Genomic DNA, 11,828 nt, shown 5'->3' on the forward strand with positions numbered 1-11,828 from the left:
GGATCAGTGCTTGTCGCGTTGGTGCAACACACATGCCCAATGAGAAGCCTGGATGTTTTTGAATGTGGAGCGAGCGACCATAATAACACGGTAACAGTTCATCCATTTTCTTGTTCAGATTAGTTGTAATAACGTTACTGTTCAGTGTAGAAGCACCATGGTCGGGTCTATTTACCAAGTGTATGAGATGACGGTGACACAGTCTAAATACCGAAACGCCACGGACAAGTTCCACTTTGGAAACCTTTGACGGATTGATTGATTGATTGAAAACTTTATTAACAGAATGCAGAATGGGTACAATACAGTACAGCTCAATACACACAATTGTTAAGGGGATGCAGACCCAAAGAAAGACTTTCGTCTTGTTTACATCAGGGTTTTCAATTTTCAATTCATCAGGAGTAACAGTTAACATTACAAGCTTGTAAGTAAAGCATGTCTCGAAGATACAAGGTCGAGCCATGGATAGAACGTATGATCATCAGCCACGACACAGACAAGCAGACGACCATGGGACGACTGAAAGCTCATGTTATTGGCCTGGGTCAGATGTCAGACTCCCAAGCGCAGGGCAGGACAGAGGGCCCAACTAGGTTGCTGTTGTTTTCTGACGGGGTGGTACATATCCCTGCCATGCTGACCCAGTCCGCCTGGGAAACGCTCCAGGATCAAGAAGACCGTGAGTGCTTGACTAGCCTCGTCAACAACACAGTATGTGTGAATTTACTCCGCCTCCAATTCTATATGGCCGCGGAGCAGACCAAGTGTATGTTCTTCCTGTTGGTCGGTGAGCTGGCCACAACAGCAGTGGGCTCGGTCAAAGACAATACCCCGTGCTGCACAACTCTTACCTCTGTCAACCGCAAGATTTGTCAAATGTGGAGGTCCCTGCTGGGCCAGGAAGACTATGTTGATTCTCAGACCAGCCAGCAGTATGGCTCCTTCGACCTGAGCGAGCTGTTGGATGAATGGCATCGTGACTGTATCGAGGATCTATTGCAGGACGCCAGGGAGAGGCTGAGGATACTAAGAACACATCAGCCATCCACCTCATCCGGCTGCAACCCACCCCCTCTCCCCAGCCACACAGGCTGGGATGCAGACAGGGTCAGATACAAGAGAGAGGAGCATTTCACCATCCCTGTGCCTTACCTCCTCATCCCGGATGAGGAGATCCCACAGCCACAAACACCTTTGGACGAAGGAAGCGAGACGCCAAGTGGACTGCTCATCCCGCCCGAGGACAGACTGACGGAGTCGCCTCCCATCGCTGCCCAATGTACAGATCCCGCTCACCCGGTCAGCTGTGATTCAGACGAGCCGATGCCTTCCCCAGAAAGCGTGCTGATTGAGGTCGTGGTTTCAGAGTTGAGGGCAGAGGAACGGAGAGATAACCCGTGGGATATTTTCACAACGCCGACTGACCTGCTCAGCGCCTCCACTTCTGATGAAGCCCAAACCCCGGAAGGCCTCCTGAACCGACAGAGCCCGTCTCTGCTTGATGTATCTAAACCAGGTAATTATAGGGAGCTTGTGTAACACACCAGGATTCTAACCTGTGTATCCCACATGGGAAGCCACACATCTGCAAAAAGGGGTTATCATATTTTACTACTGGGGGAATTATCTGATGCAGACACGCTGTTTTCGCCTGGTGTCCGATACCAGAGCATTACTAGCTGTCTAAACTATTGTTTCTAGGGATGCACCGAATGGGAAATTCTTGGCCGAAACTGATACCGAAAATAGGAAACAGTTGATTTGATGAATTGAAAATGGGGGACCCTGATGTAAACAAGACGAAAGTCTTTCTCTGGTCTGCATCCCCTTAACAATTGTATGTATTGAGCTGTACTGTACTGTACCCATTCTGCAATCTGTTAATAAACCTTTCAATCAATCAATTGGCCGAATGCCCGAAAATGATTAATATATATATAATGTATTTTTATTTTATTTTTTCAGCTACCTGATTATGGCAAAAGACATGAAGAACTTAACTTAAATAATATTAATAATCACTATTATGGACCCATAAAACATTTATTCAGCACTTTTGAATGCATACATTAATTCCAGACTGACTGCTGAAAGATTGTACAATTTAAACATTTTCTCTTTGCATACAACAAAATGTGCATTAAAGTCAAGTGCATTTTCTTTTCTCTGTAGGATAACTACAACAAAGTGCATTCAGAACAAAGCCAAGGTGCTTTAAAACTGCATAAAGACACACACACACGAGAGGGATAATAGCTTATAGCAGATATGTTACTGTAGTGGCTACTGTCATAATTCATGGAATTATGGAAGGACTGTTGTATTTACTACATCTCCTGTGACTCTTAGCGGGGGATGACGTAGCTTACGAGAGACGAGTGAAAGAGGACCGGAAGCGTTGTTAGCTAGCTTAACCGTTAACGCTAACGTTAGTTTAAAAGGTTTTAACCGTGACGGGCATATAGTAATGGCGAGGATATAAAGCATGTTAAAGACTCATTTATTGGATGCGTTGCTCGCAGAGTTTACATAGAACAGCGCGACTCCCAAGAGGAGTTAGTTATCACAGGCTGCAGAACGCAGGAAGAGCTGCCAAGCTGCTCACGTTATACGTTGCGCAAAGTCTGTAGCCGAGTTTTGATTACATCATCACAACAACACTTTAGGTTACGAACGTTACGTAACCCTGTTCTTTGACATTCTGTGATATATTTTCGGTACTAAAACCCTTTCGGCCAAAAGCCGATAATTTTCGGTGGCCGAATATTTGGTGCATCCCTAATTGTTTCCCTTTCTGTTAACTTAAAATGGTTCCAACACAACTACAGCCACATGGACACTTGATTTCTTATTAACGGCTAGCGAACACACACTTTTTGTCTCCCATTCCAGACAATCCTATTGGTCCCTTTTTAATTAGTTTACTTTGTAAAGAATCTTCCCTTATGGCCCACTGCTTAACTCCCTCCCTTGTTTTCCGCTCCCAGCATCTCCTGAAGTCCAGTCCGAGCCCACCGCCATAGCAACCGGGACACAAATACCCTCACAGGGTTCATCATCAGTCACCCGGACATTGGGGGGAATGGAAGGAGACCTAAGCTTGCTTCCTCCGTACCAGAAGCAGAGACCCACCACCACTCCGAGCCCCGCAGGCCCCGCCTGTGAACTCTCCTCCTCTCTGACTCCACCGGGTCTGGCTCTAAGCTCGGACACGGAGACCCAACTCCACCGGAGACGACAGTGGTTGGAGACGGACGTGGAGGTGCAAGAGGAGGAGATGGAGGTTGTAAAGAGGAAGTCTAGGAAAGCAAAGGGGAAGAGTAGGGAGCGAACGGGCAGCTTCACTCCCGCCGAGGAGGACAAGGAGGAAGCACAGAGAGCGCACAGTCCTCCGTCGTGGTTGTTTGAGAGCCCGGAGGGCTCCAGGACCGTGGCAGCCAACAGCAGGAGGCAGAGTCCCCCCGCGCCCGCGGGGACCCTCTCAAAGAGGACCCCCACCGTCCACAGTGACGGGACTCTGTTCTCGTACTCTTATAAACTCTCTGGACACACTTCGCTGGCTCTCGGCAGGTTCCAAGTCGCTGGCGACACGCTGCAGTGGGCGGTGAGGTACCTCGTACCTCCAAAGCAGACGGATCATAGAGACCTTTAAGGAGTTTCAGATCCACTGGTTCTGTCCACTGTTGATAGGATCATGAGTGCTAAACTTTAAAGGTAGAATCTGTAATGCCATCAAACGGCGACCTCTAAGAAAAAGTGCGCCTCTTGGAATATATAGTAACTTCTTATCCTGTGAATTTCTCCAGACCTCTCTTGGCAGAGTCTGGGGCACGGCCTGAAATAGCAACCCCCCCCCCCCCTGTCCCCCACTCTACTCCAACCCACACATCAGACCAAAACAAAAGAAATGTAAGAGTGCAATACCAAGATGGTATATTTTGCCTAGAGGTCACTGTTTGATGGCATTTCAGATTATTTTAAGTATAGGTCAACAGTAATGATCCAATCCATTGCTTTTACTAAACAGGAAAGAGACCTAGACCATCTGTTTTGGCTCACAGGACAAAGGTGATTGAGATATAATAAATGTTTCTGTGTGTCAAAAGCAAGTTGCTTTGCTTTGATATCTGCCACGGTGCCACCTGATAATATCCAGATTTTAGTATTGGGGAGATATCGGCCCGATATCTGATCAGCATTGGTACCGGTGCATTACTACCTACAGTACGTTGTCCGTGCTGGTGTCAACACAATCCATGCTGTATTCATACAGGATACCCACACCCCTGGCTAGTTAGCCACACAAGAAATGCCAAGTCAAGTTTATTAGCATGTCCCAAGCTGGGCAATTCATGTTACAGCCGATAATAAGAACTCCAAAAAACACAGTAAACATACATAAACAAGAAGAACATAGACAGCCATGTACATGGTCATGGTCACAAGATCAGATAATGATAACAACTAAATAAGCAACTACAACCAACCCTCCCCACCCACCCACCTCAAAGCTACCTTTTCCTGCTTCCTTTATTGATGGCACAAATGGAGGTAGGTATAAAGGGCCATGCTCCAGTGTCTACAAGCCCCTGAAATAAACAATGAAACCTACTTAGTTTGGGTGCACTGTGGGGTAGGTTTCAGCGTTCATTTCAGGTCTTGTACAGACTGCAGCGTGGCCACATTGACTTTGCATTGGTTTTGTGGCTAACTAGCTGGAGCTGCGTGTATCTAGTATGAAGAACAATTGGGCGACAGCGGCTCAGGGGGTAGAGAGAGCGGTCATCTGGTAATCTGAAGGTTCCCAGTTTGATTCTGGCTCCTGCTGGCAGCGTGTTGAAGTGTCCTTGAGCAAGACACTTAACTTAACCTCTAGAACTGCTCCCAATGAGCAGGTTGGCACCTTGCAGTGTGAGTGAATGTGAGGCATAACAAGTTGTAAAGCGCTTTGGATAAAAGCGCTATATAAGTGAATGAATGATCTTTATTGTCATTGTCACAATGTTACAACAGAAAGAAAGCAATACGCTTGGACCAGCACTCTCAGATTTTGGTAGATTTAATCGCAGCCTGAAAACATGTTTCGGAACTGTAATGTTCCTTCTTCAGTGTTGATGGCTAGCCATCAACACTGAAGAAGGAACATTACAGTTCCGAAACATGTTTTCAGGCTGCGATTAAATCTACCAAAATCTGAGAGTGCTGGTCCAAGCGTATTGCTTTCTTTCTATTATACTCGACGGGATTTCAGCACCCAGTGTTACAATTTGTGAGCGCAGTCTATCTTGACTTTTCACAATGTTACAACAAAATTTAAAATGCCCTAGAGGTGCTAGCAGTCACACAACACAGATTAATACAAACACAGTCCTAAAACAGTATTAAAATAATAAAGACAAGAGTAAGACATAATGGACATAAACAGGGGGGGGGGGGTATAAAAGAAAATAGCACTATTCCCTTAGTGTTGTGTGTGTGTGTGTGTGGGGGGGGGGGGGGGGGTTGCAGGGGAGATTGTTGTTTAAAATTTTAGCTGAGTTCAGTGCACTTATGGCCCTGGGATAAAAACTAAACTTAAGTCTGTTAGTCGGAGTCCGGGTGGGCATGGCGCTGAAGCGCCTGCCCGAGCGCAGCCGTATGAGGTGTATGCAGTCAATAAGAACTGCATGGACTGCTGAGAAAACATTGTTGGTTGGTTTGAGTGTATTTTAATAATAAAAAGTGTTTTGTTAACAAGTTAGTACCACATTTCTTTACACAGTAAAATAGATATAGGTTTTTGTATTTGTGTCCAGAGGATGGCGCTAAATATCAAGCTATGTCTTTATTGGAGCCTGTGATGTGATGTAAATTGAGTGGTATTCCTGTGTTTACATTGGTGCTGTTTTCCTAATTGTGTGAAAGGGCTCACATTGACACTGATTGGAAGGTTCTCTCTTGATTTCTAGCTTTATGAGTGGGTGGTGGTGCCTATCGTAATACTGACTGAACTGTCCTGGGGCACAGGGAGAACATACTGACTGAACTGTCCTGGGGCACAGGAAGAACATACTGACTGAACTGTCCTGGGGCACAGGGAGAACATACTGACTGAACTGTCCTGGGGCACAGGAAGAACATACTGACTGAACTGTCCTGGGGCACAGGAAGAACATACTGACTGAACTGTCCTGGGGCACAGGGAGAACATACTGACTGAACTGTCCCGGGGCACAGGGAGAACATACTGACTGAACTGTGGGGCGCAGGCGGAACATACTGACTGAACTGTCCTGGGGCACAGGAAGAACATACTGACTGGACTGTCCTGGGGCACAGGAAGAACATACTGACTGGACTGTCCTGGGGCACAGGGAGAACATACTGACTGAACTGTCCTGGGGCACAGGGAGAACATACTGACTGAACTGTCCTGGGGCACAGGGAGAACATACTGACTGAACTGTCCTGGTGCACAGGGAGAACATACTGACTGAACTGTCCTGGGGCACAGGAAGAACATACTGACTGAACTGTCCTGGGGCACAGGGAGATGTGCATTCCTAAAATGGGTGGCATTCGCTGCCTGTTAAGTGCATTATTCATCTATAGGAACATATAGTGCATTTACAATTCCATTTATTATTTTAAACGTTATTTAGCATATACTCCATGATCCAAAGCAACATGCAATAAGTATTTGTGTAATAAGACCCTATTTGTTTATCCCATACCATAATCTCAAATGAAGTACCCTAACAACATCTTGAGATTTGGATACCAGTGTATTGTGAATGTTGTGACCATCTATACTGGTAATAACGTGGTGGTAGACAGGTGGACGTATACCGGCTGACACTACACTATCTTGACTACACTAGTCACTAGTGCACCGACAAACATACACACAGTACAATGACAGCAGGTTCACGGGGATAATTGTGTTATGAAGCCATATATATATATAAATTCATACCTATCCGACATGAAATGCTAATGAGCGTTTATTTAAATTGTATTTGTATATGATATGAATGGACACTGGTAATTGCCCTTGAGAGTATATGAAGCTCTTTTACCCAGACAAGACCACAATGGTTAGGCTATATAGCGTGAGACAAACCAGTCGTGGAATATATGCTGCCTGTGGGTTTCATGCTTGCAAGTTAGTTTTGGTTCATTTCTTAATGAATCATCGTCTTTCCGAGGAGAAGGAAACGGCCAACTGCGAAAAACTCCCCGAGTTTATACAGTGGAACCTCGAAACTCCTATAATGTAAGCAGGGCCCAGCTGTGCGCACTTGTACAGTTGTTATAATCCTCCTTCGCCCTATAAACAGGAAAAATAAATACATAATATATAAAGCATCATCATGTGCGCATCCACAAATAGCCTAATAATACACGTGCAGGTTCTTTCTCCTTTTAAGGCAACAAATAGGCTGCTTCCTTGCAGCATGTTGACAAAACAATTAAACGTCTTATGTTTAATTGTGTCATGCTTTGTCGCAAACAGAACACGAGGATGCCTCTTATAAACAGAAACGCAGCCTTTACTGAGCCTTTTATTTATTGAGCCGTACTGTATTGTACCCATTCTGCAATCTGTTAAATAAAGTTTTCATTCATTCATTCAGACTATGAGTGAGTATGTCATAAATGTATCATGTACCAGTACTGTCTATCTGTATGTCATATATGTTACGATTAATTGAAAATGGGGGACCCTGATGTAAACAAGACGAAAGTATTTCTCTGGTCTGCATCCCCTTAACAATTCTATGTATTGAGCTGAATGAATGAATGAATGAATGAATGAATGAAAACTTTATTAACAGATTGCAGAAGGGATACAATACAGTACGGCTCAATACACACAATTGTTAAGGGGATGCAGACCAGAGAAAGACGTTTGTCTTGTTTACATCAGGGTCCCCCAGCTGTACTGTACTGTACCCATTCTGCAATCTGTTAATAAAGTTTTCATTAATTCATTCACTAACCATACTGTGAAACCAACCAATTCACTCTGTGAGAAAACAAGAGTTCTTTCTGCAAATAATCGTATCTTCATTTGAGTTGGAAGAAGGGTATAATAGCCACGACGAGGGAGGAGGGGGGCAGGGGGCTGACACGAGTTAAAAGAAATTGTTTAAGTTATTTTCCTTTTATACACTTTGTTTTTATTTCCAACTAAAAACCCAAAGCAACTCCCACAGAATTGGGCTCCGCAGTGTTTGCTTGTTCTCTCTGTGTGTGAGCGACTTTCAGCGTCAAGGGTGGACGTGATATTTCAAACAGCACATCACTGCGTTTATGTATTGGGTGCCCGGAAATTTTTTCCAAATAAACACAGCTTGATTCAACTTGGGTGGGCAGACTTATCAACAGACTAATTCTATAAACAGATGAGGGAATCACCTCACACACACACACCATTGGCTGGTGGGCAGAGAGAGGGGACAGACACGCCGGGGCTCTCTCCGCAATGAAAGTTTAATTAATGTGGGTGGGCTGAGAACACAACCACAGTGTTTATGATGGACAATTTATTTCCCAGTGCAAAGTCAACATAAAACAGCAAAAAACGTACAACAATTATTTAACATTGTCTGTAAGTAAGAGTCGCGGTCAGTCTAGCAGGCAGGAGTCTCTCTCTCAGGCTGAAGAAGTTTCTCCTCCGGGACAGACGGACGGAGCCGAGGTGTCCAGCGGGATGAGTCTCTACCACAGCCGCTTGTCGCAGCTTGGAGTGCCGCCCTCCTCGGCGCTCAACATGCCCGGCATCAATCCCTCTCTGATCTACTTGTACGGTGGGGACAACCACGGCATTGTCCCGGCGTTGAGCTTCCTCCCAGCCCGCCAAGAACTCCCGCAGAAACCGCCCTACAGTTACATCGCACTCATCGCCATGGCGGTCAAGAGCGCACCGGAGCAGCGCGCCACGCTCAGCGGCATCTACCAGTTCATCATGGAGCGCTTCCCGTTCTACCACGACAACAAGCAGGGCTGGCAGAACTCCATCCGCCACAACCTGTCCCTCAACGACTGTTTCATCAAAGTGCCGAGGGAGAAGGGCCGGCCCGGGAAGGGCAGCTACTGGACCCTGGACACCAAGTGCCTGGACATGTTTGAGAACGGCAACTACAGACGGAGGAAGAGGAAGCTCAAGAGCCAACAGGAGGCCGCGAACTCCAAAGCTGGGCACAAGGCGCGCAGTAAGGGCCCCCAGGGGCCCGGCTCGAACCCGTCAGGTCCCAAACACCACCACCAGACTGACCCTCAGCCGAGAAGGATAGAGATAGTCGACGAGAGGAGGAGGACTAGGGGGGTGGACAACAACACGGATAAGACGGAGACACAATCGCAAGGACATTTTTCACAGCGAGATACTGATTCAAAACATGTCCTTGTCGAGTTCAGTAATGTTGGAGTGCAGCAGCAACACGTGCCTGCTGCTGTACGGAGACATAAATTACATTTGAGTGGCGACTCCCTTCTTCCGTCCAGCAGTGAATCATCATCCACCCAGAGGACGTTCGGCACCTCGTCCTCCCCAGACGCGCACCACCACCCTGGTCCCCGTTGTGCACCTGCAGCGCGACTAGAGCACAAGGTGTGGATGGAAGAAGACACACATATTATTTCAGGAGTGTCCTCCTCGCTGCGGGGGAGTGAAGTGGAGGAGGGGAGCAGGTTCGGTTTGAGTGGAAGAGAGAGTGGTCCACTCTGCGCTGCAGGGCGCATCATGTCGAACTCGTCTGGGCTTCTTGGACAGGATCGAGCAAAAGGAACTATTCTAAACAACCCCAACAACAGCAGAGCCACGGACAAATCGAAAGGATTTAGCATTGACAGTATCTTATCGAAAAATGGAAACGAAATGCGTAACGGTGTCCTTGGTTTGACAGCGGAGACGTGCGCAGCGGCGCGCCAAAGTCATGCCTTCACTCCATCGGTGGTCTTGGGCACGACGCGCGCGCACCAGCTCTACCACATGGGATTCCCGCTGTGCTCCTCCTATCTGTCGCTGACATGTCCTGAGAAAGTTCTACATTTCAAATAATTATTGTGCGAACAAAATATGGGGAAAAAACAGACTTCGTATTTGTTTTTATACGCACGAATGATCTGTGCGTATTAGCCTATCCGGCGAACACTAATTTGATATGTTTGCTATCCTAATTATCTCTGTCCTTAGTATCTGTTCAACAAATGTGTCGAATTAACTATTTTAGATCAATTTCACGCACAAGTAACATGTTGTTATTTTGGCATATTGATAGATTAAAAAAACAAACTGAATGAATGAATGAATGAAAACTTTATTTAACAGATTGCAGAATGGGTACAATACAGTACGGCTCAATACATACAATTGTTAAGGGGATGCAGACCAGAGAAAGACGTTTGTCTTGTTTCCATCAGGGTCCCCCACCGATATTTATTTGTCCACTTTCCCCCAATATAGTCAGACGCTGTGAAATCAGTTGACAGATGCTATTGTGATGTTTGATATCCGTAAATAAGCCATCAAGTACAGACAGTACATATACGGATGTTGTCTTGGTTCATGTAAATGTTTATGGAGACTTTGGTCAGATTTCCTCTTTGCTCACAAATAGGAACGCCTCGTACAGTACTGTATGTGTATTGTGCAGTCAGGTCGGGATGACATGCACGATATGAAATAGGCTAAATTATTAGGCCTATACTGTATGATCATGATGTTCTGAAACATCAAAATTAAATGTAGGACTTCAAATGTATAATGAAATATCCCATTATGTTTAGGTTCATATGGCTTAAATAAAGTTTAGTTTGGTAATAAAACGATATAATGCATTCTAGTTAATTCTGAAAACGTGATTATATCAAAGCAAACAAATATATATATAATAAATAAATAATAATAATAATAATAATAATAATAATAATAATAATAATAATAATAATAATAATAATAATAATAATAATAATAATAATAATAATAATAGGGACAACAGTGCATGAATGGTCAACTGAACTGGTAACTCTGTGCGTTTTTTGTGTGTGAATTGAGTAAACAGACTTCAGAAGGTTTATGTATTTGAAAATACACCTTATTGGTGAAAGGTGCAGTATATAAGGGTATGTTGGTATAGAAACAAATAAATCTGTATTCTACCCTGCAGATAATATGGATTGTAGAAAAGGATGTCAATGCATGTTCACGTATTGACTATTGACCTCAGTTTACCTGGTTTCGGACAATATACCAGTGTTTTCTTTTTTTTCCACGCAGGTCCCAAGTCATCTTTGCCTTGATACAAAATGTATGTCTCACATTATCCTTCATAATCTTTTACATTACTGAAATATTTGCCAACCTTTTTTTATGCTTCCATTATTTTTGAAAATGTAGACATAAACCAATGAAAATCACCATTTGAATAAAATGCTGTGCTAACATCTGCAGTGTATTTATCCTGACCAAGTTGCTCTATTGTTCCTTAGTGTCTAAAAAGGAAGAAGAGGAATTCTTCCTCAGATACTGTACTATATCACAATGGCAACACATTTTAGAAAACAAGTGACGCATAAGATTTTAGTAAAATGTGGCGATTTTCATGGGTTTTAGCCATTTCTAATATGGCTGGTCCCAGTGGGGCTCAACCCCATAACCCTGGTAGTGTGAGGCTTTACTAATCTAGCTACACAGGACCGCATACGAGGCTTTACTAATCTAGCTACACAGGACCATATCTATATGCGGCTTTATTAGCTACACAGGACCATATCAGGGCTGGACTGGGACCAAAAATCGGCCCTGGCATTTTTGGCCCAGACCGGCCCACCATAATCGG

At 44.7% G+C, this 11,828-nt stretch overlaps 2 protein-coding genes across 2 annotated transcripts; both read left to right on the plus strand.

The window, feature by feature from the left end:
• Positions 1-351: 351 nt before the first annotated feature.
• Positions 352-4,160, plus strand: acd (ACD shelterin complex subunit and telomerase recruitment factor). Its single transcript, XM_084335572.1, has 2 exons — positions 352-1,519; positions 2,991-4,160. Exons 1-2 carry the CDS (start codon positions 439-441, stop codon positions 3,653-3,655), a joined length of 1,746 nt encoding a protein of 581 aa, XP_084191698.1. The 5' UTR covers positions 352-438; the 3' UTR covers positions 3,656-4,160.
• A 4,287-nt stretch (positions 4,161-8,447) lies between these two features.
• On the plus strand, positions 8,448-11,433 carry foxl1 (forkhead box L1). Its single transcript, XM_084335575.1, has one exon. The coding sequence runs from the start codon at positions 8,699-8,701 to the stop codon at positions 10,046-10,048; it is 1,350 nt and encodes a 449-aa protein (XP_084191701.1). The 5' UTR covers positions 8,448-8,698; the 3' UTR covers positions 10,049-11,433.
• The last annotated feature ends 395 nt before the right edge of the window (positions 11,434-11,828 follow it).

The sequence above is a fragment of the Notolepis coatsorum genome (genome assembly GCF_963971535.1).
Source record: "Notolepis coatsorum genome assembly, chromosome: 18".
NCBI classification, from domain to species: domain Eukaryota; kingdom Metazoa; phylum Chordata; class Actinopteri; order Aulopiformes; family Paralepididae; genus Notolepis; species Notolepis coatsorum.

Coding starts and splice junctions, on each gene's coding strand:
- acd (XM_084335572.1), top strand. CDS start 439: ATGTCTCGAAGATACAAGGTCGAGCCATGGATAGAACGTATGATCATC. Junction 1,520..2,990: donor GCTTGATGTATCTAAACCAG/GTAATTATAGGG, acceptor TTCCGCTCCCAG/CATCTCCTGAAGTCCAGTCC.
- foxl1 (XM_084335575.1), top strand. CDS start 8,699: ATGAGTCTCTACCACAGCCGCTTGTCGCAGCTTGGAGTGCCGCCCTCC.